This window comes from Rattus norvegicus, chromosome 20 (assembly GCF_021556685.1).
Source record: "Rattus norvegicus strain SHRSP/BbbUtx chromosome 20, alternate assembly SHRSP_T2T, whole genome shotgun sequence".
Taxonomy (NCBI): domain Eukaryota; kingdom Metazoa; phylum Chordata; class Mammalia; order Rodentia; family Muridae; genus Rattus; species Rattus norvegicus.
This window is the reverse complement of record NC_141553.1, coordinates 32516067-32542589: the sequence shown is the minus strand read 5'-3', so window position 1 is coordinate 32542589 and position 26523 is coordinate 32516067. Positions and strand designations below refer to the sequence as shown.

Below are 26523 nucleotides of genomic sequence, written 5' to 3'. Positions count from 1 at the left end.
CCAGGAGGAACTAAGTTTTATTTGAAGTGTGCCTCTGAGATCACAGGCCCAGCTTAGAGGCGGAAAGTCTGTGCCGAGCCACGTTGCACCTTCCCCTCACCACCTCACTAGTCAGCACCTGGATGATTCCTGGGGAAGGTAAGCTCTGATACCCTGCTCTCCTCAGCTATGGCTGGAATGTGGAGTTTAGAGCATTCCTGTATTCTGCTGGGAGGCTCAGGTGTACAGGGGAAAGCCCAGTCAATGGTGTTCTCTCCAGATTTTACTGGGAGCAACCACCACACCATTCCTATGAAGAAAATAGGATCAAAGAGAAATTCTGCTGTAAGCATGAGGTTCAAGGGGGCCTGGGACGGACACATCACAGTGACAGAATTGTTGCAGCGACCCTCAGATGTAGGGCACAACAGTGGCAGGCTGTGGCGTCCTTACATATCATTTCTACTCTTAAAAATATTCAGCTCAGTTCTACATCTCTCTGGATTGGACACAACAAAAAGAGGGATTCTCGAAGCTTGTATTTTATGTGTCTTATTTAAATAGTTACAGACACTTGCCTGCTTACATGTAAAAGACGCTGACATTCTCCTCTGTGAACTTCAATGGCTTCGTGAATCCAAGGGCTTTAATATGCATGAAGAGCAATACTGAACACAGCTAACGAGTCTCATGCTATTTTGGAACAAAACAAAACAAAAGCAAAGACGTAAAGAAGATCAAAGGGCCACACTAGCGAGTGGAGGGATTTGAAGTCCAGTACTTAGGCAAATGAATTACTCCACGTATAATGGGTACTCTCCTGGAATCAGAACAAGCATCCCACACAAATTTAAATGAACTCAAGAAATAGCAAATGCATCCAGGATAATGCACTTGGGTATTTGTTACTGTGACTTTAGAGGTGTGTAATGTACAGTACTAGGCACTGACGTGAACATTGTTAATTTACTTGAAAGACCCGAGTAAAGCTTTCTTAGAATTACTAAATTCTTAAAGCCTCTTCATTTCACCCCCCTGGCAGTTTACTGCTATTCGAGTCTACATTCTTTACTGGTAGACGTTGTAGCTTCATAACTCCTTTCTCCTTAGTCTGTGTCTGTCTCTGCCTCCCAGGACAGACAGGCCTTGGATATCATGTTTTGGTATATAGAAAGTTAAAAGTGATGACTAAGGCAAGTTAAAAGTCTTCCTAGATAAAAACATTAAGTGTATCTATGTAAAGAAATTATATAGATAAAATAAGAGACACCACTTCCAGAGGGGCAGATCATGTGTGTGGGTGATGGGCTAGTAAGTGTCACTTCTCTTCTTTCTCTTCCTTCCACTCCTGTACGTAGTGTCTATTAAGTGGGTTGCAGATAGCCTGAAACTTTGTAACTCAAGTGCGATGGCTTGACATAGTTTGTCAGCCTCTAGGCAAACATCTTTATTCTCAAAAATGCTACCACAAGGCTTACTTCATTTTCTCATCCTAATTCTTATGTTATTGGCCATTACTATTTTTTATTGCTCATCTTAATTCTTAAGAAAATGTCGGGCTGGAGAGATGGCTCAGCGGTTAAGAGCACCCGACTGCTCTTCCAGAGGTCATGAGTTCAATTCCCAGCAACCACATGGTGGCTCACAACCATCTGTAAAGAGATCTGATGCCCTCTTCTGGTGTATCTGAAGACAGCTACAGTGTACTTATATATAATAAATGAATAAATCTTAAAAAAAAGAAAATGTCTAGATTAGTCACCCAGACTTATGTTTTAATTATTGCGTAGGGGTCCACAATCTGCCATCCATTATAATCTTATCTGTAATGGTCCATCTTTGAAATCAATGGGTCAGCTCTGTAACTGCAAGGCACTGACTATAAAGGAGGAGGTGACAGATCTCATCATTGTTCAGTTCTTTCTCAGGTATGATTCTAATAGAATCAAAGCTAGGTTTGGCATTCTGTAGCCAAACTAGCCATCCCTTGAAGGCACCAGAACAGTCCACACAAAACATCTAATATTTCTCACGATACCCCGACATTCAGCACTAACGTGGATTAGAGGTACATGGCTAGAAATGAAATAAACTCAAGTGGCATTTTTATTAATATATAAATATACATCAATTTATTAATGTATTCAAGACTGCATTATAGTTCCTAAAATAGATACGTAAATACAATACCTATGGTGACTTGTGGGTAGTTGCCATCTAGTGACAGAACATAACCCCATTCCAGTTGCACTGTCAACGACTTAGTCACACTGTAATGTCTCTTAGTCTTTAGTCAGTAGCTTCTACTCAGCTCAGGTACAATTCAATATCCCTCTGTTGGCTGGAATGGTCCTTTAAAGGGGCAGTGTGTGTCCTTAAGACCTCTAATAGCTCTTTTCTTGGTTTGTGAGACTTGGACAATCCTGCTTCCCCTTCTAACGCCACTTCATTTCTCCTTTTCCACAACTGCATTTCAGCCATTCTGGCCTTCTTTCAGATTTTTAAAAAGTGCCGAGCTCGATCCACTTGGATGAGAGCTTTGTACAGGGCAATAAGAATGGGTTGATTTGCATTTTTCTACATGCTGACCTCCAGTTGAACCAACACCATTTGTTGGAAATGCTATCTTTTTCCATTGGATGGTTTTAGGTCCTTTGTCAAACATCAAGTGACCATAGGTGTGTGGGTTCATTTCTGGGTCTTCAATTCTATTCCACTGGTCTACCTGTCTGTCTCTGTACCAATACCATACAGTTTTTATCACTATTGCTCTGTAATACAGCTTCAGGTCAAGGATGGTGATTCCCCCAGAAGTTCTTTTATTGTTGAGGATAGTTTTCACTATCCTGGGGTTTTTGTTATTCCAAAATATTAATCCTGCCAATCCATGAGCATGGGATATTTCCATCTTCTGAGATCTTCTTGAATTTCTTTCTTCAGAGATTTAGAGTGCTTTCATTCAGATCTTTCACTTGCTTAGTTAGAGTCACACTGAGGTATTTTATGTTATTTGTGACTATTGTGAAGGGTGTCATTTCCTAATTTCTTTCTTAGCTTGTTAATCTTTTGAGTAGAGGAAGGCTACTGAATTGTTTAAGTTAATTTTATATCCAGCCACTTTGCTGAAGTTGTTTATCAAGCTTAGTAATTCTCTGGTGGAACTTTTAGGGTCACTTAAATATACTATATCATCTGCAAATAGTGATATTTTGACTTCTTCCTTTCTAATGTATGTCCCTTTGACCTCCTTTTGTTGTCTGATTCCTCTGACGAGGACTTTGAGTACTATATTGAATAAGTAGAGAGACAGGGGGCAGCTTTGTCTAGTCCTTGATTTTAGTGAGATTGCTTCAAGTTTCTCTCCATTTAGTTGATGTTGGCTACTGGTTTGCTGTATATTGCTTTTACTATGTTTAGATATGGGCCTTGAATTCCTGATCTTTCCAAGACTTTTAACATAAAGGCATGTTGAATTTTGTCAAATGCTTTCTCAGTGTCTAATGAGATGATCATGTGGTTTTTTTCTTTGAGTTTGTTTATGTGGTGGAATACATTGATGGATTTCCATATGTTGAACCATCCCTGCATTCCTGGGATGAGGCCTACTTGATCATGAGGAATGATCTTTTTGATGTATTCTTGGATTTGGTTTGTGAGAAATTTTTTGAGTATTTTTGCATCAATATTCATAAGGGAAATTGGTCTGAAGTTCTCTTTCTTTGTTGAGTCTTTGTGTGGTTTAGGTATAAGCGTAATTGTGGCTTCATAGAAGGAATTGGGTAGTGTTACTTCTTATTGTATTTTGTGGAATAGTTTGGATAGTATTGGTATGAGGTCTTCTCTGAAGGTCTGATAGAATTCTGCACTAAACCCGTCTGGACCTGGGCTTTTTTTGGTTGGGAGACTTTTAATGACTGCTTCTATTTCTTTAGGAGTTATGGGGTTGTTTAGACGGTTTATGTGATCCTGATTTAACTTTGGAACCTGGTATCTGTCTAGAAAATTGTCCATTTCCTCCAGGCTTTTCAGTTTTGTTGAGTATAGGCTTTTGTAGTAGGATCTGATTGTTTTTTGAATTTCATCAGTTTCTGTTATTATATCTCTCCTTTCATTTTTGAATTTGTTAATTTTGACACATTCTCTGTGCCCTCTGGTTAGTCTAGCTAACAACTTCCACATAAAACCAGATACACTCAAACTAATAGAAGAGAAAGTGGGGAAGAGCCTCGAACACATGGGCACTGGGGAAAATTTCTTGAACAGAACACCAATGGCTTATGCCCTAAGATCAAGAATTGACAAATGGGACCTCATAAAATTGCAAAGCTCAGAAGACAAAGGACACTGTCATTAGGACAAAATGGCAACCATTAGATTGGCAAAAGATCTTTACCAATCCTACATCTGATAGAGGGCTAATATCCAATATATACAAAGAATTCAGGAAGTTAGATTCTAGAGAATAAATAACCCTATCAAAAAATGAGCTACAGAGCCAAGCAAAGAATTCTCAACTGAGGAATATAAAATGGCTAAGAAGTACCTAAAGAAATGTTCACCATCCTTAGTCATCAGGGAAATGCAAATCAAAACAACCCTGAGATTCTACCTCACACCAGTCAGAATGGGTAATATAAAAAACTCAGGTGACAACAGATGTTGGCAAGGATCTGGAGAAAGAGAAACACTCCTACATTGTTGGTGGGCTGGCAAGCTAGTACAACCTCTATGGAAATCAGTCTGGAGGTTCCTTAGAAAATTGGATGTAGTTCTACATGAGGACCCAGCTATACCACCCCTGGGTATACACCCAAAAGATGCTCCAACATACAACAAAGACACATGCTCCACTATGTTTGTAGCAGCCTTATTTATAATAGTCAGAAGCTGAAAGGAACCCAGGTGTCCTTCAACAGAGAATGGATACAGAAAATGTGGTACATCTACACAATGGAATATTACTCAGCTATCAAAAACAATGACTTTATAAAATTCATAAGCAAATTGATGGAACTAGAAAATATCATCCTGAGTGAGGTAACCCAGTCACAAACACACACACACATAGTATGCACTCACTGATAAGTGAATATTAACCCAAAAGCTCGAATTACCTGAGATACAATCCAGAGACCACATGAAGCTCAAGACAAAGGACGACTGAAATGCAGGTGCTTCAGTCCTTCCTAGAAGGTGGAACAAAAATATTCATAGGAGGAAATACGAAGACAAAGTGTGGAGCAGAGACTGAAGGAAAGGCCATCCAGAGACTGCCCCACCTGGGGATTCAGTCCATATACATACAGTCACTACACCCAGACACTATTGCTGATGCCAAGAAGTGCATGCTGAGAGGCTCTGCCAGAACATGACAAATACAGAGGTGAATGCTTGCAGTCAACCATTGAACTGAGAATGGGGTCCCCACTGGAGACAAAGGATTGAAGGAGCTGAAGGGTTTGCAACCCCATAAGAACAACAATACCAACCAACCAGAGCTCCCAGGGACTAAATCACCATCCAAAGAGTACACATGGACAGACCCATGACTCCAGTTGCACATGTAGCAGAGGATGGCCTTTTTGGGCACCAGAGGGAGGAGAAGCCCCTGGTCCTGCCCAGGGTGGACCCCCCAGTGTAAGTACATGTCAGGGTGGGGAAGTGGAAAGAGGTGGGTGGGGGAATACCGTCATAGAAGAAAGTGTGGGGAGGGGATAGGGGGTTTATGGACAGGAAACCAGGAAACGGGATAACATTTTAAATGTAAATAAAAGAATATCTAATAAAAATAGTGCTGAGCTCTTTCCAAATTTAAGCCTTAGCACATGCCGTCTTGCACTCTCTGACTTACATACCTTGCTCTAATGACTAGCATTTTTTTCCCCTACAAGTTCACGGGCTTAAATGGCATCAGTGCAGAAGGGCCTTCTGTGAGGAACTCACCAGAAATATTCCCATGTATTAGAATGTGTGTTTACTTTCTTTTGTACTTTTTCAAGTACATAATACAATTTGAAATATTTACATATTTATATTTTGATGTGGTGATGCTAATACTTCAAAATTTTCCCAGTTTATGTTTATTCATTCCTCTGTTCATCCTTAATTTGCTTCATATTTCTGAAAATCAGAAAAAGAAAGGAAGGAAGGAAGGAAGGAAGGAAGGAAGGAAGGATGTACTTGGTCGTCGTGTCTTCTAGACATGACAGGGAAGCTATACCCATGGAATCTTAACAATGTGCTTGCCTAAACAGGAACTCCCCAATGTGATTTGTGAACGTGGACTGGAATTTTTCTAAGGTCCCACCCCTCGATGTAGAGCTACAGGAAATTAATGGCTAGGGAGGGAGAATCAGCTTTTTCCAGTGATGAGCTCTTCAGTCTCAAATGATCAGCCCTAAACACATGTACATTTAGCACATGTGTGTAACAGTCAAATTTTGAAATCAAAATTAACATTTCATGCTACATAATAAGATAATTTAAATTTAGAATAGAAATTGAAAAAGAAAAGGTTGTAAAATTGCTGAGGAGTGGGGAGTAGGGGAGGAGCTGTGGGAAGAGATATAAATCGTGTATGTATGGTACTCATGTATGATATTCTCAAAAATAATTAAGTTTTGAAGAGTTTGTAGCTTAGAAAACCAATGATGGTGGTCACAGAGTTTGAGCCACTGCAGCAGTGTTAGCCATGATACTTCATGTTAAAGAAATGAGTAGAAGCCTCACTGCTTTTCAGTTTTGGACTAGTGTGGGAAAAGAGAACTTCATAGATAGAGGTAGGAGGGAAGAGATTTCATTGCTAGGTCCTCTGCTGTAGGCTCCCAGTGATTGATGAGGCAACATCAAGGCTAGGAACACTACACTCCCTTCGTCTTTTCTGGGAGGACACAGAGAGCGTTGAGCACGTGACCCCTCACTTTGACACGGGGAGACTGATCCTTCTTAAGAAGGTAGAATGGCATATCAGACAGAGAGCATTGAATTTGTACTTCCAGACTTCCTTTCCTTCCCACGTGCTCTGACCTCTTTGTTCAGAGTTAGATATTTAGACAGGTAGCCTCATGTGGGGATACAGCAGAAATGAGCGTGGTTTTCCTCATATGTGTCTACAGTTCCATAATGGCCGAGTCATAGAGAAGTCTGAGACTAGACACCCTGCTCAAGGGAGAAGATCCCCGGCACCCAGCAGAGCTGCCAGAGTCTGTAGTTGTGGATGGATACAGTGTAGCTGGTCAATCCTGGAGGTTAGGGAGGATTGCTCATGGTGCCCTAACACAGCAATATGCACACCTCTTTCTTTTTTGGCAGATAAGAGTGGAGGTGGTGGGAACCCAGAAATGAGACAAAATGAGTTGTTACCGAGAAATGTGACCATTATTTAAAAAGATGGTTTAGAATGATGGATTGAACTAGATCATATAGTACACCATCTTTTTTTTTTTTTTTTTTTGGTTCTTTTTTTCGGAGTTGGGGACCGAACCCAGGGCCTTGCACTTCCTAGGCAAGCGCTCTACCACTGAGCCAAATCCCCAACCCCATAGTACACCATCTTAAATGATGATATTTTCTTCTTTTAGGTGGGAGCTCTATAAAAGATCTAATTACAGACAATATTTGGAGAGTTACCTCCCCCCCCCCGTCCCCATTCGTTTGAGTTGCGGTGTGATAAATTGTCACTCTTTTTCATTTATCACATATGTCACTTATGAAGACAGGAGCCATACTTCTGGAAACCCTAGCTACAAATGTTATGCTGGTGTAAAACAAGTGTCTAAGAAATCTAGGATGAGTCAATGGATACATGCTGTTATGAGTGCTGACTGAAAAGGCAATTCAGCCGACCTGCTGTGTATGTGTATGAGGAACTGAGAATACCTAAATTACTCTTTGAAGTGTATGAAGAAGAGCCCTGAGCTCGAATCTGGGTTCCTTCTTTCATTCTGCTACTGGACATCTATGTAGACTGTAGTGAACCTTAGATTTGGTTATAAACTTCTGTGGAATTATAAATAACGAACCTTTTGCTCTTTCAACAGTTTTTAAAGGTATCAGTTCCTTGATGTGCTAAGTAAACATTCCTAAGCATCCATATACCCATCTGTTAACTTAGATTTATTACCACCGAGATAATGTCAACATCTGTAGGGAGCTGGGGAGCTGGATACAACTCTGGTTCTCTAACATGCCCTTCCCTTGACAATCAGTAACAACTTTCTGCCATCACGTACTTTCCCATCTTTATCCACATGTCCAGGTGGAATTTAATGTTCCGATGTTGGGCCCAAGAACCTGACCAAAGACCCACTTTCTATAACATTCAAGACCAGCTTCAGTTATTCAGAAATGTTTCCTTAAACAATGTTTCTCACTGTGGACAAGCAGCTCCTGCTGGTGGAGTCATCAACAAAGGCTTTGAAGGTAAGCTTCTGCAGAATTTAGGGTTACAATGTTTCTCCCAAGGTTACAATGGAATGAATCTACAGAGCAGGTACTTTAGGGTAGGTAATAATAATCATATGCTGGCGACATCACTATCCTGTTTGTTGTGCATCTCTTTGGAAAATGCCTTGTATTGTGTATTAAAGTTCAAGAAAGAGATCATGCTTGTCTAAGGTAGTAGAAAGGAGAGTTCACATGGTAGGCTGTTTCCCTTCAGTCTGCTCATGGCCTCCTTACCCTTCATCAGTTGTATTTCAACTGCAGAGTTGAGTTTAGATAATTATATACTCTCTGTTTATGGCACATTGTCATCACTGGCCTCTGCGGGGCTTCTGTCTTATTTTGTTTATCTCTTTAGTCCGTTCGTCTCCATATTCCTCTCTGGTTCTACTTCCTCCATTTCCCACCCCCACCTCCTGCCAAGCCACCATTCTAATTACTTTAATGAATATCTATTTGTATGTTTTCCGGAAAATATGTAGTTTGGTATGCATGGATAGGAGGGACTGTCACCACAAGTTGGTGGGCATGGATAGGAGATAACAGAGAAGGAAGAGGAAAACCCGAAGGTAGTGTTGTCATGGAAACCCAAAGTACACTGAGCAGCTAGTAAAGGACGGAGGGAGTGAATTCTACAGAACTTACAGTTGATCTGTATTTTATTATTTATTTAATTATTCTAATGTTTTGAGACAGTGCCTTATATATCCCAAGCTGGCCTCACATTCACTATGTAACTGAGGATGGCTTTTGTCTTAATTAGGGTTTCTATTGCTGTGAAGAGACACCACAACCATGGCAACTCTTATTTAAAAAAATTTAATTGGATCTGGCTTGCAATTAAAGGTTAAGTCCGTTGTCATCATGGTGGGGATGATGGCGGCATGCAGGTCTATATGGTGCTTCAAAAGTAGCTGAAAGTCTATATCAGATCTGAAGGCAGCGGGAAGAGAACTGTCACACTAGGCTTGAGCATCTGAGACCTTAAAAGCCCAACGCTTAGAGACACACCTCCTTCAACAAAGCCAAACCTATTCCAACAAAGCCGCACCTCCCAAAAGTGCCACTCTCTATGGACCTATGGGGGCCAGTTTTACTAAAACCACCACAACTTTGAATTATGAACCTTCTTGTCACACCCCAAGAGTGCTAAGATTACAAGTGTGCTCTGCTCTACTTGCAATATATTTTAAGAATTCATGTTTTTACTCGTGGAATCTTTCCTACCTGGTGTATTAAATGCATTTTATAAAAAACCACAGAGGATGCTCCTGTGGGCCTGACAGGTTATCTTTTTCTAAGGCTCTACTAGAAATTTCCATAGACCTATTAACAGTTCACCTGTGAGGCTAGCAGGGGAAGCAAATGATGCTGACATCAAAGTATCTTCACACACGCTCTCGGTGATGTTACAAGAAAGGGCTGTACAGCCAGGCAGAACGGAAGAGCTTCTTCTGACTGCTTGCTAGAAATCATGCACCACTTTGGTTTGATTATAGCCCATAGATTTGGATACTAGGTGTTGTCAGAGAGGACTGAGGTTCTAAATATGAGCAGCAAAGTCCAATGTAGTGGCCCAGGCCTACAATCTCAGCACTCAGAAGGCAGAGACATTATCACAAATTCAAAGGCGGCTGGATCTACATAGGGGGTTCCAGGAAAGCCAAGGATACATGGTGAGATCTTGCTTCAAAAAAACAAAAATAAAAACAAAAGGAACAAATATCATTAATAAAATCAGAGAAGTGGACAGTGGACATAAGCCCGTGAAATAATGAGGTTGGAATCTTTAACAATTACACTATAATGATTTAAAGAGTAATCTGGGCTGATAGAAATATAACTATAGTAAAAGAGAAATAATTTTTCTGCCGTTTGAAGTTAAGGAATGGGAGGAAGTTGGGAACCACTAGAATCTTTGGTGCCTAAGGTTATGACTGAAGAAGAGAGGCAGGAAGGAGAGAAGAAACACAGTGAAGAGCAAGGTTTGCAGATTTGCAAAGGTTGTAAATGCTAAAGCAGGGTCTGTACAGCAAACTGAATGTAATCATTATTTATAATATGAGGGAAATAATTTGTTGCTTTGCAGACTAATGAGCATATTTAACACAGCATTGGAGGTGTCTGTCTTCGTTATCATTTTGGGAGACATTTAAGAAACAAAGAAAGTCACTGGAAGGACTTTTTCCATTTTTGTTAAACAAAGCACTGTAGGAATACAGCAATAATAACAGTAATGTCATTGTCTATGCTCTGGTCCTACTGACCTAATGGAGGAGAAGGAAGTTGGAAGGGGGAGGTTTGAGAGAGAGAGAGAGAGAGAGAGAGAGAGAGAGAGAGAGAGAGAGAGAGAGAAATTAGTAACATATCTGGGCACCTAGTAAAAATATCCTAGTGACTTCATCCCAACATTTGTGTAAACATCACCTCACCAGCTCAAAGAGTTCTACAGGAAACAAATCGCAATGCCCTGTGCTGTTCTAAACATAGCCAGTCAGCCGGCATATGTCTCGCCTCTAAATACCCTGTCTTACTCGGAAGTCTTTATTTTCTTTAGCTTTGATCTGTAGGTTTTGTAGTGAATACTTTTTGAAAAAAAAAGTATCAAAACAACCTTCCCCATCACTACCATCTCTCCAGAGCTCTTATGTAGCAAGATGTATTAATTGCTAAAAGCTTGCCAGGGTCAGGCTTTACTAAATTACTAAATATTGCTGCCAGCACTCTGAACCGATGAAATGGATAGTTAATGGTTTTTCTCAGGCACACAGAAGTATAATTTACAAAAAGAAATTTATTTGTTTCGCATAAGTGATTTTTTTATTCCCTCAAACTCACCGAAGCAAAAATAATTAAAGTTATGCTTGGCGGAAGTACTCCCATACACTATTGAATGGATTAAATGGATGTCAGGGAAGCAGCTAACAAGGTGCAAACTGTGGGGGAAACCCCTGTGATTTCTCTAAGCCTTTTAAGACTATCTTAATGAAGGTCAACTCCATTGGAACTGCTGCATGACTCAATGTTAAATATTATTTCTTGATGATTTCTATAGCTATTATTATAGATAGCAAGGGTTTTTTTTGTTTTTTGTTTTGTTTTGTTTTGTTTTGTTTTTTTTGCCCATAGTACATATTGCAATATCCACAGTTAGTAGAAATTAGGTTGTCCCTTGGTATTCAGAACTTAGGTATTATGCCAACTTGGTATCTCATGAATGGTTCACTGTTCTTGCTGTTTCTCCCACAGCATGGAAATTCAACCCACCCTTTGGAGAGACATAACAGGACACAAACTCATTCTAGCTGGATGGCCTTAAGCTCATCATTGATCTCCTTTGTGCCTTATCTCCCTCGTCTATTAAATACAGACAATAGCACTACCTAATCAATAGGAAAAAATGGGTTACACATGACTGTGGCTTAGAATGTTGCTCAGTGCACAATAAGGGCTCTATAACTTGAACAACAATCAAAATAACTACTAACATACTTCATGTCACCATCCTCCTCCTCTACCTTGCCACCCAACTTAGCCAAGCATGCATTCTTTCCCTTCTGTTCACAACTGAAGATGACCAGCCACATTGGCTTCCTGCTGCTACTTCACTGAGCCTACTCCTGCCTCCGAAGCCTTGCTCTGCTCTCTCTTCTTTTAGAATGTTCTTAGAATAACCACACAGCTGAATCAACACAGGGCTATAAGGGGATGCAGGCCCAGTGACACAGTCCTATTACCCCTGATTTTGGGAGGAGGCTGATGTAGAAGGGCTGTGAGTTCAAGTCTTGCCTGAGAAACTTCAGAGCATCCCTGTCTCAAAAACGAACAGAACAAGGCGGATGTACTTGAGTGGTAAATGACTCGGGTAGCATGACTAAGTCCCTAGGTTCAATCTCCTGTACTGTGGCAAATAAGAAAGAAACAAAACAGAATGAAAGAACTACGGACATTGTCCTTATTTAGTCTGCATGTCTGCTAGAATCTTACCTCACTCATGAGCACCCTGTGACCACTCTTTAAAATGGCAGCCCATTTGCGTGCTGTTAGTCTCTAGGCCTTTCCTCTTCCCACTGCTCTCTATGGTCTACTGGCTCACTGTCCAGCTCTTGCCATCCAAATGTAAACTTTAAGAAGCAATGACTCTGTGTTACGAATAAGCAGTGCGTGCCTTACTTCTGGGAGACTGTATATCTTACGCGTTATCTTAACAAGCAGTGCCTGGCATGGGGCTCCTAACTTCATCACGAGGCAGTGACCTGTCGCACCTGTTTAAGTAGAGTTTCTCACATCTGCAGTATCACAGGATTTTATATAGTCTTTTATGTAAACAAATGTCACTACCTACAGTGACATGTCTACTTCTCTCCTAGAGTGCCGTAGACTGAAGGACAGGGAGCAGGTGCTATTTACGCTTGTCTTCTTAGCATTTAGCTATATGCACAAGAGACTGCCAAACCATATATATATATACATATATATATATAAAATTTATATATATTGTATATATATATATGTTGTATATATATATGTGTGTGTATATAAAGTTGTCCCAATTCATATACTTATAATAATGTATATTATTATTACACCAAAAGAAAGAAGTTAGGAAGATACTGCCATAACCAATAACTTCTATACTTTCTGACAGGTGAAGACAATGAAATGGCCACTTTGAATTCAGATGACACGATGCCAGTTGCCTTGATGGAAACCAGGAACCAAGAAGGATTAAATTATATGGTACTTGCCACAAAGTGTAGCCAAAGTGAGGATCGTTATGAGGGTCCTCTAGGCTCTAAGGAATCTGGGTTGCATGATCTGAAGAAAGACGAGAGGCAACCAGCAGACAAAGATTTCTGCCAGCAACCACAGGTGGCTTATGGCTCTCCTGGCCACTCTGAAGGCCTGAACTATGCCTGTCTTGCTCACAGTGGACATGGAGATGTGTCTGAATAATAGTATCTCATAGGAAACATAGCACTGAGATGAACACTGTATTAAGTTAAAAAGAAGAAAGGTGGGGTGGCAGTCTAGACTCTGAACTGACACAGCCAAGTTCCAAAGTTCTGATCTTGGTTCCAAGAGCCATTATGTTTCATTCAGCATTCTCTTTACCAGTGACGTAACCTTCAGTGGATTATCAGAGGAACCTGTGTGTGTGCGGAAATCCCAGGACAAATCCTAAGTCTGGGAAGAAAACATCACTGTCTCTCTCCTCTGAAGCCCTTTACTTCAAAGCATTGCCTGCCCTGGCAATCTTACTAGGTTCATGCAAGGATGTGAGTGGGGGAGGGGCCGGAGTCTGCTGAGGACCACCTGAACTACAGATTACCTTAAGAGGATGCAGGAAACAATTACTCACACAGGAGGAAGCAGCCTGTGGACCATGAGGAATCATCTGGCACGCTATTATTCCAATAAAATATTCCCTTTAATCATCACCGCAAAGTCTTTTGTATTTTGGAAGCTTGGATGAGCAGCTTTAGGCATAGCAAAAAACAGGACCATGAAAATCTCTGGATCTTAAAGTTTGACATTTTGTGGTCCTCAGGTGGCATAAAAATCATCTTGTGATTTAAACAATGATTTTTAATCTATTTTCTTGTTTTGTGTTTATGAGCATTTGCCTGCCTGATGGCATAGGCCACACTACATGCCTGGTGTTGTCTGGGGTCAGAAGGTGGTGTCGGAGCTCCTAGACCTGGAGTGACAGATAGCTGTGAGCTGCCACAGTGGGTGATGGGAACTGACCGGGGTCATGGGGAAGAACAGACAGCTGTCCTAACGGCTGACCTTACTCTCTAGCCCCTGTCCTGTGATCCTGCCATCATGAAACCTAATGTAAGGATTATTTGGGAGAAGGGATTGGATGTAGCTCAGTGATGAGTGCATGATTAGAATAGATGGACCCCGTGGTTCCGTTCCCAGCCCCGTACACAATGGGTTCACACTCACCCATCATTAGTTTTTGTCAGACCTATTTTATATTAAGAATCTAGAGTAAATTATCCTTAAAATCAAATGTAAGCGATTATGCATTTTTAATTCAAACCCTATAATTTGTAATAAGTAATAACTATATGAGGACGAATGAAACAACGTTCAGGAAAACTTCTCCTGGGAATCGGTTTGCTTCTACAGTTACACGTTTACATCTTATGCCTTGAATGGTGCCCTAGCTACACCTGTGTTCCTAGCCTAGGCTAGGAAACGTTCGACTTGCCGTCTGATACATTTTCACTACAATTTGGACACTAGAGAATCCATAGCTATCCATGGGGGAATAGGCAGTACGATTCTTCGGTTTCAGCTAAGCAGTGTAAGTCAGCAGTCTTAACTCATGCTAGATAATACGGGAAGGGTTATTTAGTACGAAATAAGACAGTGGCAGGGAATCTGGTATGTAAACTGTTACAGATAGAAATAATTGTTGAAATGCAACTAATTTGTTAATTACATAATTGGCATTCCTTCAAGTGAAAATCGATTCTGGAAAAATTAGAAAAACATGAAGTGGAGAAAATGGCACATGTTAAAACATGGAATTCACCAATGTTTAACAGCAAAAAACCTTTTTTAAAAAATTTCATTTTCAAGGTATGATTGGGAATGTTAGAGATGGGAAAAACAATACTTGTAAGTGAGTGGTAATGTTTGATATGAAATAGCCACCTTGGGTAAATTTCATTTTTACTTAAAATTGTTTAAGGGAAAGAAATGATCTTTCAGAAAAATCTAAGTATGTTGAAAAGGAAAAGAATAACTCATCGGGCTGGGGACAGGACTCGGCGGGAAAAGTGATCGCTAAGTAAGCAAAAGGATGTGAGTTTGGGGTGTGAGCACCTGTGGAGAAAGCTTAAGGCAGCACTGTGCCCCTGTAACCCCAGCCCTGGAGGCAGAGGCAGGAGGACACTGAGAGCTTTCTGACCAGTCAGCCTAACTGAAACAGTGAATTACAGTCCAGTGGGAGACTGTGTCTCAAACAAACAAATGGAAAACTGAAAGCAACCAAAAGAGACCAAGGACTAATTAGAGACGACACCACAATGGCCTCCTTATATATGTGAGCATATCTGCACCTCTCTCTTTCCCTCCCCACACTCTTACTGTTTAGTCTTGTCAACTGAACAAAAGTTTACCTAAACTAATATGCTGCTATAGTTCTAATTAAAAGGCTTTACTCAAGGGCTAGTGAGTTGCTTAGGGGTTATGGTGATGGCCACCACCAAACTTGATGACCTACCTTCTGTCTGTTGTGGTTTGCCCTGAAGTTATTTGTATTTTGATGCTAATTCCACTGCCCCAAGGACAGCTGCCTAGTCACATACTCAGGAATCAGGTGACTTCACCAGAACCTTTTCCCCATTGAATTTGTAAAGTACAGGTGAGGGGCAGGTACAGGATAGAAGGAGGCCTGTCATTGGAAGAGAAGGAAGGATGGGCAGGAGAGAAGTTTGAAGGAGGAGGAGACTAGAACAGAAAGGAGAGACAGGAGAAAGGAGAGGGTGAGAAGCCATGGCAGGTGATGTTAAGATTCTGCTCTGTGTATTTACAGGCTGTTGTTAATGTTCCTAAGGGATGGATGGTACCGGGCTTTGTATGTTTAAGTGGGCAATTATATCTTATCAATTGGATCTAAGATTATTGTGTTGTGTGTTCTTTTATGTGACGGTTTGAGTGTAGGAAAGTATGTGGCTGGGATGTGTTTCCGCCAAGATAACTAGCAGATATCTTGGGGCACCATGGTGCCGGACCTAGTGGGGTAAAAGACCACCATACTTCTTTTATTTTTATATTTTTACAGGATCCAAATGGTGGAAGGAAACAGCCAACTTGTGCAAGTTGTCCTGTGCCCTCTACAGACAAATGTTAAGAGAAGTAAAGGTCTGACTTAGAAGGTTCTTTCGGAGGTGGCCTGGTTTTCCCATCCCACTCCCTTTCCCGCTGTCCCATCTCCGGCTTTCTCTCCTGTGGAAATGATTCATTTGTTGGCTGTCCTTTGTTTTCCTAAGCCCCCTCCTCAGGACCATTTCATATTCCATGATCTGGGAAAGCCTACTGCTGTCCCTGCTGCCTTTATTTCTCATTTGTTGGTAACCCTGTGTGCTTACATTCTGTTTCTATATTTTACCCCAATAAACGCCAATATTCCTAAATGCAGAGTGACATCTTTTATCCCTCTGCGTGTTTTGTAAGGCTAAATAGGCATTCGTGTTTAGTAGTGGCTGGGAACATTTCAGAACCCCTGGCCTGCAGTTCAAATGGAGACATCAGAAAAGTAGTATAAAACCAAGAGGCCTCAGAGAGAGCCATCCAGTTCTGGGTTATCTTTGGAGGCTGAAATCAATGGATTGAATTTGTTGGTGTGGGGTTGCTTTGAGACGAGACAGTCTAGAAGTCTCTGCAGTGATGGAAAACATACTTTTTCATTCTCAGTTTTCCCCTGGTCTCAAACCCTCAGAATGACCCTTATGGTTTAGGATTATTAAGCCCCCCTGGCTTCTCTCCGACATCGTCTCCCTGTGTTGTCTTCCTTTTGAAGTGGGTCAGGGATACACAGTACCTGAACCCAATGACCTGCGCCATTGTTCCCAGGCTTCATTGTATCCAATCAGAAGAGTCAAGGAGCTGGGTCTCCTTTCTCAATATGAGTGGAAATGCATCGTTTGGAGTATGTCTACCCAGGCTCTTATTTTTAGCACATATAAAAATGAAACTTGTATGTATAACGTTAATTAGGCACCGTATCATGTTTCTGTACATGTGCACATGCATACTGTCCTCTAAATTTTCTCATGCAAGCTTATTCCTATATCTAGATTAAGTGTGGTGCTCTCTCTCGGTTTTTATTTACTTCGCATTATTACGACGTTCCCTCTCACGTTATTGAAAATTCATCATAAGTCTTTCTAACGGCGGCATAAAATTCCTTAGGATGGATATGCTATAATTTTTTTTTCCATTTTGAAGACTCATACATTCAACTGTCGCCCACTCATTCAATGAGTAATTTTTGGGTGTCCAGCAGGTGTTTTCTGGGAGGCAGTAACACAGCAACGTCTGTCTCTACAGAAATGATGCATTGACATCTCTACAGACATGATACATTGACATTCTAGTTAGAGGAGGAGATGAAGTAATCAACAGGAAGTACGGCTGAGGAGCCAACATGGCGTGCCACAGCGTTACAGGCTCCAGATGGCACACACTCAGTGATGGGAGGGCTGCTGAGAAAATCCTAGAACAAACGGTGGAGATATTTGGAGGGTCCCTCTTCCCTGCCAAAGCCTTTGGCTTACCAAACCCCTCTGACCCCTCCAAATGTGTAAGTCCCCTCTCCAGATTAATGGCACAGTCTTTTTAGGGGGAGATATGAAAGTGGCCAGTCCCTTCCTTCCCAGCCACCCACCTCTGACCCCTCCAAATGTGTAAGTCCCCTCTCCAGATTAATGGTACAGTCTTTTTAGGGGGAGATATGAAAGTGGCCAGTCCCTTCCTTCCCAGCCACCCACTCGCCTGGCTGCAGGTGGAATTGAATCCCAGCAGAATTGATGCACCATGTGCTGTAGTCTAAAGACGGGAGAAGGGAATTCTAAGGGATATCCAGCATATGCTGGCAGTTGCTAGGGAACTGTAGCCTTCTATTTTTCAAAACCTAATTTAATAAGAGTTCTTAAACACTTCAACCTCCCTTATAGCCCACTGACTAAAGACAGAAGAGGAAGATGGCTCGTAGGACAAGGGGATGTGGATCTATTTAGAAGTAGTTCTTTGGGGTGAGTCTAATCTTCATTGCAAGCAGTCCAGTCCACTAGCAAAACACCAAACATGAATCAGCAGTTGTTCAATCCAGAAGAAACTGCACGGCTCTGTGGATTGGCACGATTCCACTGAAGTGGCAAGAAGCAGCTAGAACACCACCAGAAGTTCTTTGATGCACTTCCGTCTACGAAGTCACAACCAGGGGAGATCATCGAAGAAAGCAAGGCGAACAAGCAATTGTGTTGACAGCGAAGCCAACCGGTGTCAACAAAGCCCAACAAAGGCCAGCAAAGAGAATCAATGCCAGAGCATCAGCCACTGTCTGTCGGGTTATACTTACACTCTTTCCAAAGACCACACGTCCTCTCTAGCAAAACATCACATGCCCTTTGATCAGGCAGACTCCAGAAAAATACCACGTGTCTGTTCTCAGCAAAACATCCTCTCACATATCTGCTTTAGCAAAACATCCTCTTATAAGACAGTTTCCAGAAAAACATCACACGACACAACTGAGTCTCCAACGAAATCAGGAACGTCCACTTCAGAGAATTGTGGGGAGCAAGGGAAGTCTTGAATGGATGTGTACTGTTGACACGAGCATAGCCATGGTACCTTACACCCATGGGCATTGCAAAGCCTTCCTCTGGTCTGTGTGTAGATGTTGACCTTGTATGCTGGAAATGTCCACCATAGCTTTCCCCTCCACATGTTCACTCTACAAGACTCCTCTACTCCTACTGAGAGTCCTGAACTGCTTCTTTATACTGCTCTATATAAGAACCCTGCCTCCTTGTTCAGCTCTCAGATTTATTTGATTAGCTTTACAGCATGGTATCAGCAATCATGAATCTCTTCTAAGCTACTCTGGCTACCTTCCAGCCCAAATCCCCATGATTCTTGCAGTTTTAGTTTTCATCTGCCTCTCTGTTTCTTGTGTTGTTTCCTGGTGTCTCCGGGACCCTCTCCTCGGTCAGTTGCTCAATCCTCTTTTCATCTTCTCTCTTCTCCCCTCTCTGGAGTCAGAAGTCCAGCCCCATAGTTATGTCTTCTGCTCAGTGATTGGCTGGTCAGTTTTTATTGGCAAATCAGAGAATAAATTGGGAGCAGTGTTTGCACAAACTTGAGCTGGGAGATTTTTAGACTAAGCTTACAGTGCCATGTTGCAACTAGATGTGGGAGCTGAGACATCAGCTTTGGAGTAATACAGAGATAATCTTCCCTGGTGCACAAAAACATTGTGCCTACACCAGGAAGTACTAACTAGAGGGACACCTCCGCAAGCATCGTCAAGATGCTCAATGCTTAGCTACATCTGCAGATCACAGCTGATGGCAGGAGGCAGCGTCCCAGAGTTTACGCTGCTGATATCCATGGCCTGATGCAGGCTTGTCCTGATGGTAACCAGATGGTTCTACCTGACCATAAGGAGCATGATGGTGGGGAAGCAAGGAGTTTTACTCATAAAAGGCTATTAAAGACTTTTAAAAGCACATTGTCCAGAGGGCATAATAGGACAGGTAGTATTTAACAGTTCTACTTAGTGAAGGTCTACTAAGCAGGGTTCCTCAGAGAAATAGAATTTTTAAAAATATTATTTATTATGTTATATGTATGCATGTGAAAGTGTGGCTGAAAATAGCCCTGGTACACCTTCTCAAAAGAGAAGAGGAAGAGGGAATGGGGGGAAGGACTTGTGTGAGGGAGTACTGGGGGGGGGAGAGGAAGAGCTGGTACTGGGTTGTAAAAGGAATAAATAAATTTAATAAAAAGAAAATGGCCCCCATAGACCCATAAGGAATGGCGCTGTTAGGAGATGTGGCATTGTTGGAGTAGGTGTGGCCTCCTTGAAGGAAGGAAGTCACTGGGGGTGGGCTTGAGGTTTCAAGCCAGATCCAACTTTCCTCTCTTCCTGCTGCCTTTGGATCCAGATATAGAACTTGCAGCTCTCTTTCCAGCACCATATTTCCTTTGTTAAAAGTTGTCATGGTCATGACATCTATTCACTAGTCATACCCTAACTAAGAAAGTATTTGCTCACAAGTATGTAATTCATGACTGGTGCCCATGGAGGGCACTGGATCTCCTGGAACTAGAGTTACTAGTGGTTGGAGGTGCTGAGAATTGAACTCGGGTTCTTTGGAGGAACAGCCAGTGATCTTAACCACTGAGTCATCTCCCCAACCTGAGAAGTAAAACTTACCAGGATAAATAGATAGGAAAGGATTTGACAATTTTATACCTATTGTGTTTTTATCACATCATTTACTTATTTGTATTTGTAAGTGTAATGGGCATGCATGTACATAGTAAAGTACATGTGTGGAGGTCAGAGGTCAACTTGTGGGAGTTGGTTCTCTCCTCTCCGTCTATGTGTGTCCCAACAATCAGTTTCAGTTGTCAGGCTCAGTAGCAAGGCATTTTATCTGCTAAGTCATTTCACCAGCCCTAGTGTTTTGGTCATATCTACCCCTATTCCTCCACTATATCCCCCTCCCACTCTCTCTGGAGCCCTTCTAGCAAGACTCCAAATCAATCTGTAATGACTTCTGGTCTCCCTACCTGTCACTTCTTAGATACCACCATTGTTAATCTTGGATATCAACTACATCGAGTTGGAGACGAACTAAGAGACATGCCTCTGGGCAATGCCTGAGAGTCTTTCCTGGAGGGGTTAACTCTAGGGTCTCATACCTTAGTGAGCAGCATCTTCTGGTGGTGGCCCAGACAAATGTATCTCATAAAAGTATCTGAGAGAAAAGCAGGAATACTTTTGCCTGCCTGCCTTTGCTCTTTGCAGGGATTGGGAGGAGATGGTAGAGGGGAAGCTCTGATTGAGATGTAAAGTAAATTAAGTGATTTAATTGATTAATGAAAAAAAATAACACTTGCTTCTGCAGAGGACTTGGGCTCAGTGCCTAGCATGCACAGTTGCTCACCATCTGTAAGTCTGATTCCTGGGGATCTAATGCTCCCTTGTGACCTCTCTGGGTACCAGGTATGCACATAATACATATACACACACATACATGCAAGCAGGCAGAACATACGAAAGAATTAAAATAACCTTAAGAGAGGCAAAGTCTCATTTGGCAGAGGCTGGCTTTGAATTCCTGACCCTCCTTTCTCGATCTCCCAAGTTCTGGGATTCTAGGCGTGTATTACCTCGACTACCTGATGTTATCTTAAAGTGCATTTCCCTGTTTGGTAAAGATTAACTTTTTCCCCAACTATTTATTGGACATTTCTTCTTTTGAGGACCCAATGTCCAATTCATCTGCCTACTTGCTGACCAGATGATTTGGTTTTTATTGTCCAGTGTTTGGCATTCTTTATAAATTTCAGATAATCACCCCCTGTCAGGTATGTGGTCGGTGAAGATTTTCTTCCACTCTGCAGCCCCTCTTCTCCCTCTGGTGATGGTTTCTTGTGCTGGGCAGGAGCCTTTTAATTTCCTGCACTCTTGTCTGTCAGTTCTCTGCATTATTTCCGGGGCCATTAGACTCCGTTTTAGAAGTGGTTTCCCTATGTCTCCTCTGGCAGTTTTGAGTCTTCTATTAGGGGCTTTGATGCATTTGGAAATGATTTTGGTACAGGGTGAGAGATAATAAAGTTCTCTTGTGTGTGTTATTTTGGCTTTTTAAACACAGGAAATATTGTGGCCTGTGATCCTGGAGAGAAGGAAGAACAAAGATTCAAGGAAAGAAGGTACTGCTGGAGTGACGTCATCTTTGGGTAAAAGACACAGGCTGAGGGGCTGCCTGCCTATGGGACGAAGTGATATTTGACACTATTTGGCTCCTCCCAAGGGTGACAGGCTCTCCTGGATCCTTGCAATAAGAGGGTTTTCTTTACTGAAGCAGACTTTCAGATTTTCTTTCTTCTTTTTTTTTTTTTTTTAACTTGTCCAAATCTCTGGTTAAGATAGACTTTAAAATTTGTTTTTTCATAATTAAATGAAATATTTTAATGCAACAGCGTAATTTTTTTGCAATAGTTGATGGTACTTGCTCAAGGTGGTAACATTATGTTTAGGGTTAAAAATAAAAAATGTTAAGAGTCAACAGGGAGCAGGAAGACTGACTATAGCGCTGTGCCAGCCTCCTCAGTCCTGAATTAGAGATGATGTCATTAGTTAGGTGTCACATAGCACAGATGAATGACAGGAGGAGTTTCCACAAGGATGTGGTAGCTCACTGTGGTCTATGATGGAGACAGGCTGTGTGGAAGAGGAAAACCTAAAATGTTTGAAACAAGCTTCAGATAAGCGAGGCATGAGGGTTTTGTTTTTGTTTTTGTTTTTAATACGGTGGGAGGTGGAGGCTTATAAAACTCTTCTGTGAGATTTAAGGAAAGGCTGCTCTCACCCAGGGCAGCGAACAGCTGTAACAATTATGTTTTGATAGTCTGGTGATTTCTGGGCTATGCATTATTGTCTGAGATGATACGTGATGGTGAATTTATACCCTATCAAATACAAGGAGATGATGACTTCTTAGAGCTTCTGAAGCATGTTCCTAAGACAAGAAGGACCGGACAGTGCGAGGGACAGACCAGGAAACCAGACGATAGCATGCCAGGCACTTTTCTATTTTCTTGAGTTCATTTCTGACTCTCTTGTCTACATCTTCCGAGTGCTGGAATTGCGTGGCTGTGTGCCCCCATGCCCAGTTTATATGGTGCTGGGAATGGAACACGGAACTCTGTATGCTAGGCAAGCACTCTACCAGCCAACGCCCTCAGCCCATAGTCACCTTTAGAGTTAGTTCAAGTTAGAAATTTTTCTGATTAAGGGGGTGACAAAAATTAAATGCTTGTTTAAACCCCTCCAAAATGTACTCGGAAGCATCATGATTAGAAGACATCAATACCGTGAAGTCCGTAATTAGAAGGCATGGAGTGTCTTACTGGTGTTGCTGCCGTGGAGAACTGCAAAGTTAGTGGCACCTGTGTGTTCTGCCTCATTCTCTTAAGACAGAAGAACATCTGTAACATCTTTATTAACTGGTGCAAATCACAACTGTACAGGTGTACATCACATCTGTAAAATCCTGCTCATTTTTTCTTTTTTGCTTTTATTACTTATATCTCAAGAAAAACAGGAGAGATGGCAATGTTCCATAGTGAGTTTGTAAATGTTCCAGTTCTGTTTTTAAATAGATTCTTTAAATACCTAGTGACCAACCCTACATTTTCAATGAAAAAAAAAGTTTACCACTTTTGTTATTGGCTAAATAGTTTGGGGTCGTTAAGTATAAAATCATGAATGATTTTTTCTGGCTAATACAAATCGAACATAATTTAAATTGTTAGATGATGAATTTATATATCCTGAAAATGGGGAGAAGATAACATATTACTTCCTCCTCAGGGTGTGGACCCATTTTCCTGATCTTTTCTACTTCATTTTTTGAAAAGTCTTAGTGAAGAATGTGGTGTTTTGCTTTTCAAGAGAGGGTTTTTCTGTGAAGTCTTGGCTGTTCTGGAATTTACTCTGTAGACCAGGCTGGCCTCGAACTCAGAGACCCACCTATCTTTGCCCTCAAGTGCTGGGATTAAAAAGTCCACCACTGCTTAGCTGAAGAGTGTGTTTTTAAATGACATTCTTGAACAAGGAAAAACAAAAGATTTGCTTTTAATATGTTTCTTATCCAAACTTGTCAGTCAATGTCACTCTGAGTGCAGGGAAAAAATTGTCTGAGAGGAAAAAAAATTATGATGTGGTTAAGAAAACCAGGCTGATTTACCCAAACAACAGAGCATGTTTTAGGCAGTGTTTTCAAAGACACCAAGGAATTCCGTAAAATAGCAGGCACGGTGGGGGAAATAATTCATATGATACCTGGGTAAAAATATCCCATTGCTTTCTGGGAAGGATTATCAACTGAGAAAAATGCAGGAAGAAAGAGAATGGAGACGACGCTTGGCACAGCCAGGAGCAATAACAAAAAGTCACTTAGTTTTGTTTTCCAGCCCACTTCTCAATATTTTTGGCACTGGGCCGATGAATTGGCTTTAAAGACAAGGTCAAGGCTGTCATCTGAGAACTGAGCTTGTCAAATGTTTGTCAACAATTCCAGTCGTAAGTGTTATTTCTACCAAGTGTTAACTTGAAAGCTTAAGAGCCTTGGCCTTTTTCTCTCTTGAATGGAAACTACTTTTGTTTGAAGTATTTCAATGAAGCTTTCAAACGATAAAGCCAATGGAAAAAATGTTCCTATTAGTAAATTCAGAGAGTGCGAAATATAAATGCCAGCATAAATGTTGATAAAATTTGCTAATTAATAACTAGAATATTAGTGCCACCCAATTATTGACAAGGGATCAAATGATAGTTTTGGTTTTTAAACTCAGTGTGCCTTTACCGTCAATTTCTTTTGTGTAAGGATAATTGTATATATTCATTTATATAGTTTGGACAGAAAGTATAAATAATCATGGAACAAATGGGCTGGAGAGATGGCTCATCAATGAAAAGCACTTACTGCTCTTACAGAGGACCCAGGTTCAATTCCCAAAACATGCATGTTGGCTCACGAGTACCAACGACTCTAGTTCCTGGGGATCAATACCCTCTTCTGACCTCTGTGGGCACCAAGCATGCGAGTGGTGGCTGTGCATCCAAGCCTTGCAAAACAGTCACATGTAAAGTAACTTACTGTTCTTTTTTTTTTTTTTTTCCGGAGCTGGGGACCGAACCCAGGGCCTTGCGCTTGCTAGGCAAGCGCTCTACCACTGAGCTAAATCCCCAACCCCAGTCACATGTAAAGTAAGAGACATGAGTCAAACATTTTTTAAAAAGAGAGAAAGGCTCACGAAAAATTCTTTTACACATTTTGAAGCATCAAAACTAGAGTTTCCTAAAGAAATAATGAGGACAAAATTGAAAACAGGTTTAGGGGAAAGAATGAAATTCTAGCAACATGAAAACGTTTGTCTGGATGCTTAGTCAAAGGACGCTCTTTTTTAACCAGCACTTGGAAAAACCTTGCAGAAACACTACGGTCCGAAGAAAAATTAGTGCTCTGGTGAAAACATTAGTTTCTGTTTGATTTGAGTTTCAGGTGCACATCAGATCTATTGTTTATGAAAGTAACAGATATTTGAGTCCATTGTATTTGTTTGGGCACATGTGTAACTCTAAAGATTAAATGCAAATTCTTTGGCAAGAACATTTGATTATTTTCCTAGTGGGAAGTATGTCTGTGGAAAAGTGAACTTGGCTCAGGAGAATCAACTTCTTCTGAGGTCAGTGCCACTCTGCCTGGATGCAGGGCTTGGAGGTCCCAGCCAGAAACAACTGCGAGTCCTTCTGGGAGACTGTCTTGCCTTTTTAGGTATGGAGGGTCTCTCTGTGTTCAGGGTAACATGATTGACAGCTCCACTCCAGCTCCAATTAGCACTAATTAGCACTCCAGCTCTAATTAACTCTCTGTAATTTATTGACTTCTGCTTTCAGATTATGTGCTAACTTCACAAATATTTCAACCGTGGAAACAGCCACTACAGAGTGTCTGTCTCCTGATCCCGCCCATTGGGGCAATAGTGAAACACAAAGAAATAATGGTGCAGTTGGTTGGTCAAGAGAGAATTATTATGTGAGTCTGTGCCTGTCTGATGGCAAGAGGTCTCTCTGGTTTCTTCTTAGGTGTGTATGTGTGTTTGTGTATGTGTGCGTCTGTGTGTGTGTGTCTGTGTGTGTGTGTCTGTGTGTGTGTTTGTGTGTGTGTGTCTGTGTGTGTGTCTGTGTGTGTGTCTGTGTGTGTGTTTGTGTGTGTGTGTCTGTGTGTGTGTGTCTGTGTGTGTGTGTCTGTGTGTGTGTTTGTGTGTGTCTGTGTGTGTGTCTGTGTGTGTGTTTGTGTGTGTGTCTGTGTGTGTGTCTGTGTGTGTGTCTGTGTGTGTGTCTGTGTGTGTGTTTGTGTGTGTGTGTCTGTGTGTGTGTTTGTGTGTGTGTGTCTGTGTGTGTGTGTCTGTGTGTGTGTGTGTGGTGTGTGATAAGTGGATAAATAGGTTCTTCCGTGAAGATTCAGGAATATGCTTTTTGTATTACAAGACTTCATGTATAGATGGTGGGGGTAGAGCCAGTTCCAGAAAATATGAAAACGGTTTGCTCAATCCTTTTGCTCTTGTGAATATCGTGCTTTCTGTTACTCACAAATGCAACTGTAGCAATGATGTTGTCGTTATAATTCCAGGCCTTAGGAATATTCGTTAATATATAAATTTCCAGCAAGGAGAACTGGAGCATGCTGGCACAGAGTTTGATAATCAAATGTAAACCACTTGGGTATGTAACAGCCGCATGAATTAAAGGGATGTTCTAAGCTTACCTGATTTTTC

The 26523-nt window shown here is 41.4% G+C and overlaps 1 protein-coding gene across 4 annotated transcripts in view; it reads left to right on the top strand.

Moving 5' to 3' along the window:
- Ros1 (ROS proto-oncogene 1, receptor tyrosine kinase) overlaps positions 1 to 16060 on the top strand; it is a 155928-nt gene extending 139868 nt beyond the window's left edge. For 3 of the 4 annotated variants that reach the window (XM_087596903.1, XM_087596902.1, XM_087596901.1), the window contains exons 43-44: positions 8237 to 8400; positions 13070 to 16060. In XM_087596903.1, coding sequence (XP_087453029.1) covers positions 8237 to 8400; positions 13070 to 13377 — 472 coding nt within the window. In that variant the 3' untranslated portion in view covers positions 13378 to 16060. 4 annotated transcript variants of the gene reach the window in all.
- Positions 16061 to 26523: the final 10463 nt, after the last annotated feature.